At 35.1% G+C, this 1,602-nt stretch overlaps 1 protein-coding gene across 1 annotated transcript; it reads left to right on the forward strand.

Annotated features, from left to right (window-relative positions):
* The first annotated feature begins 209 nt into the window (after positions 1-209).
* Positions 210-1,343, forward strand: LOC117120000 (craniofacial development protein 2-like). The gene has a single exon (XM_033264985.1). It carries the CDS (start codon positions 210-212, stop codon positions 1,341-1,343), a length of 1,134 nt encoding a protein of 377 aa, XP_033120876.1.
* Positions 1,344-1,602: the final 259 nt, after the last annotated feature.

Consider the following 1,602-nt stretch of genomic DNA (forward strand, 5'->3'; position numbering starts at 1 on the left):
TGGTTCACTAGATGCCCAAAAATAAACTCTGAGGCATTTTGGGCATTCAATTATTTCTTTTTCTTTCTTTTTTTTTTGTTATATTACTTTGCAAAAGGGCAATTTCATATTACTTTGCAAAAGGGCAATTTCATAGTGCAGAGTGATTTTTTGTAATTTTTCATACTTATCAAATCCCATCAAGTTTGGTATCAAACTAAAGCGCGCACATGAAAAGGTTTTTCAAACGGTACAACAGTCATTTTACCAGTATAAATTCGTCTTATGATTGGAGAAATGATTCGAAAGTGTTTTGTATCCAGACATTTTTCTTACGTGGGCGGCTGCATCCCGCGAAAAACTTCAGCACAACGAATATTGGCAATAGATGTACTCTCGTTCCAGCAGAACCCGTTACCATCAGTACGTTTAACACAAGAACTCTTAACTCAATAGTATCTGTAAACGAACTCCTTTACCACGCGGTAACACAACAGAATCATATTATATGTATACAAGAGCATAGGCTACTGCATGCACAAGAGGTAAAGTACAATTATCTTGGAAATGGCTGGCAACTGGTAACATCATCAGCAACACAAAACTCACAGGGGGCGGCTATAGGGGGTGTTGGTTTTCTTCTCAGTCCAGCAGCTAGCAAGTCTCTACAGAATGTTAATCATGTAAATCCAAGACTGCTCACAGCCAATTTTGCTGGTGAACCAGCCTGTGACATCATAACTTGTTACAGCCCAACAAGTACAGGAACTAAAGCAGCGGTTAACACATTCTACGAGGGTATACAAATGACTGTGAATGACATTCCAAAACAAAATACTGTAATCATTTGTGGAGATTTTAATGCCAAACTCGGAAAAAATAAATTTGATTGTAATCGAAATGGAGAATTGATGCTTAAGTTTATTAAGTCGAATGACCTAATACCAGTAAATAGGCAATTAGAAAAACCTTTGGATGAGAATTACACATTCGAATCTCCTGGCGGTGGCAGATCCCAGATAGATTTTATTCTTCTTTATGGAAGACACATAAATATTCTTGGAATCGTATATGTCGATGATTCATTTAAATCTGTTGGATCAGATCATAGATTAGTATCTGCGAAATTTACTTTGAATTTTAAGACACATCAGAACTCATCATATGCTAGAAAACATAACTACATGGTGAATGCGAACCATGAATTTGCGAGTAAATATTTAGTCAGATGGAAAAACAATACAAAAGTTCCATATTTAAGCAATGACCCGAATGTTCGTCAAGTAAGAGAACATTTTATGAATAACGGTAAAAAACATAAAGAGGAATTAAAATTTGCATATATAAAAGCTGACGAAAAATAGTACTGTATATAAACCTAATTGTGAAATGTTAATCCATAGAACGAGCATTATTTAAACCATCAAACTCTGTAGTTTATATGCCTTATTATCATAACTCGACGTCGTTTTCAGGATGAAATTGGAAAAGTGTCATTGTAGATAAACTAATTACGGCTCTGTCCAGATTATCACATTTTCTTAAACAAAAAACTGTTGTATGCCCATATATAGGCCTAGTCATGATGTGCCTATATATGGTCATGATGTGATATGACCGTAT

This window comes from Anneissia japonica, unplaced genomic scaffold, assembly GCF_011630105.1.
Source record: "Anneissia japonica isolate Jap-2015-1 unplaced genomic scaffold, ASM1163010v1 scaffold9290_len831353_cov190, whole genome shotgun sequence".
Lineage (NCBI taxonomy): Eukaryota > Metazoa > Echinodermata > Crinoidea > Comatulida > Comatulidae > Anneissia > Anneissia japonica.

Bases quoted from the DNA above. Each gene is read 5' to 3' on its own strand.
- LOC117120000 (XM_033264985.1), top strand. From the start codon at position 210: ATGAAAAGGTTTTTCAAACGGTACAACAGTCATTTTACCAGTATAAAT.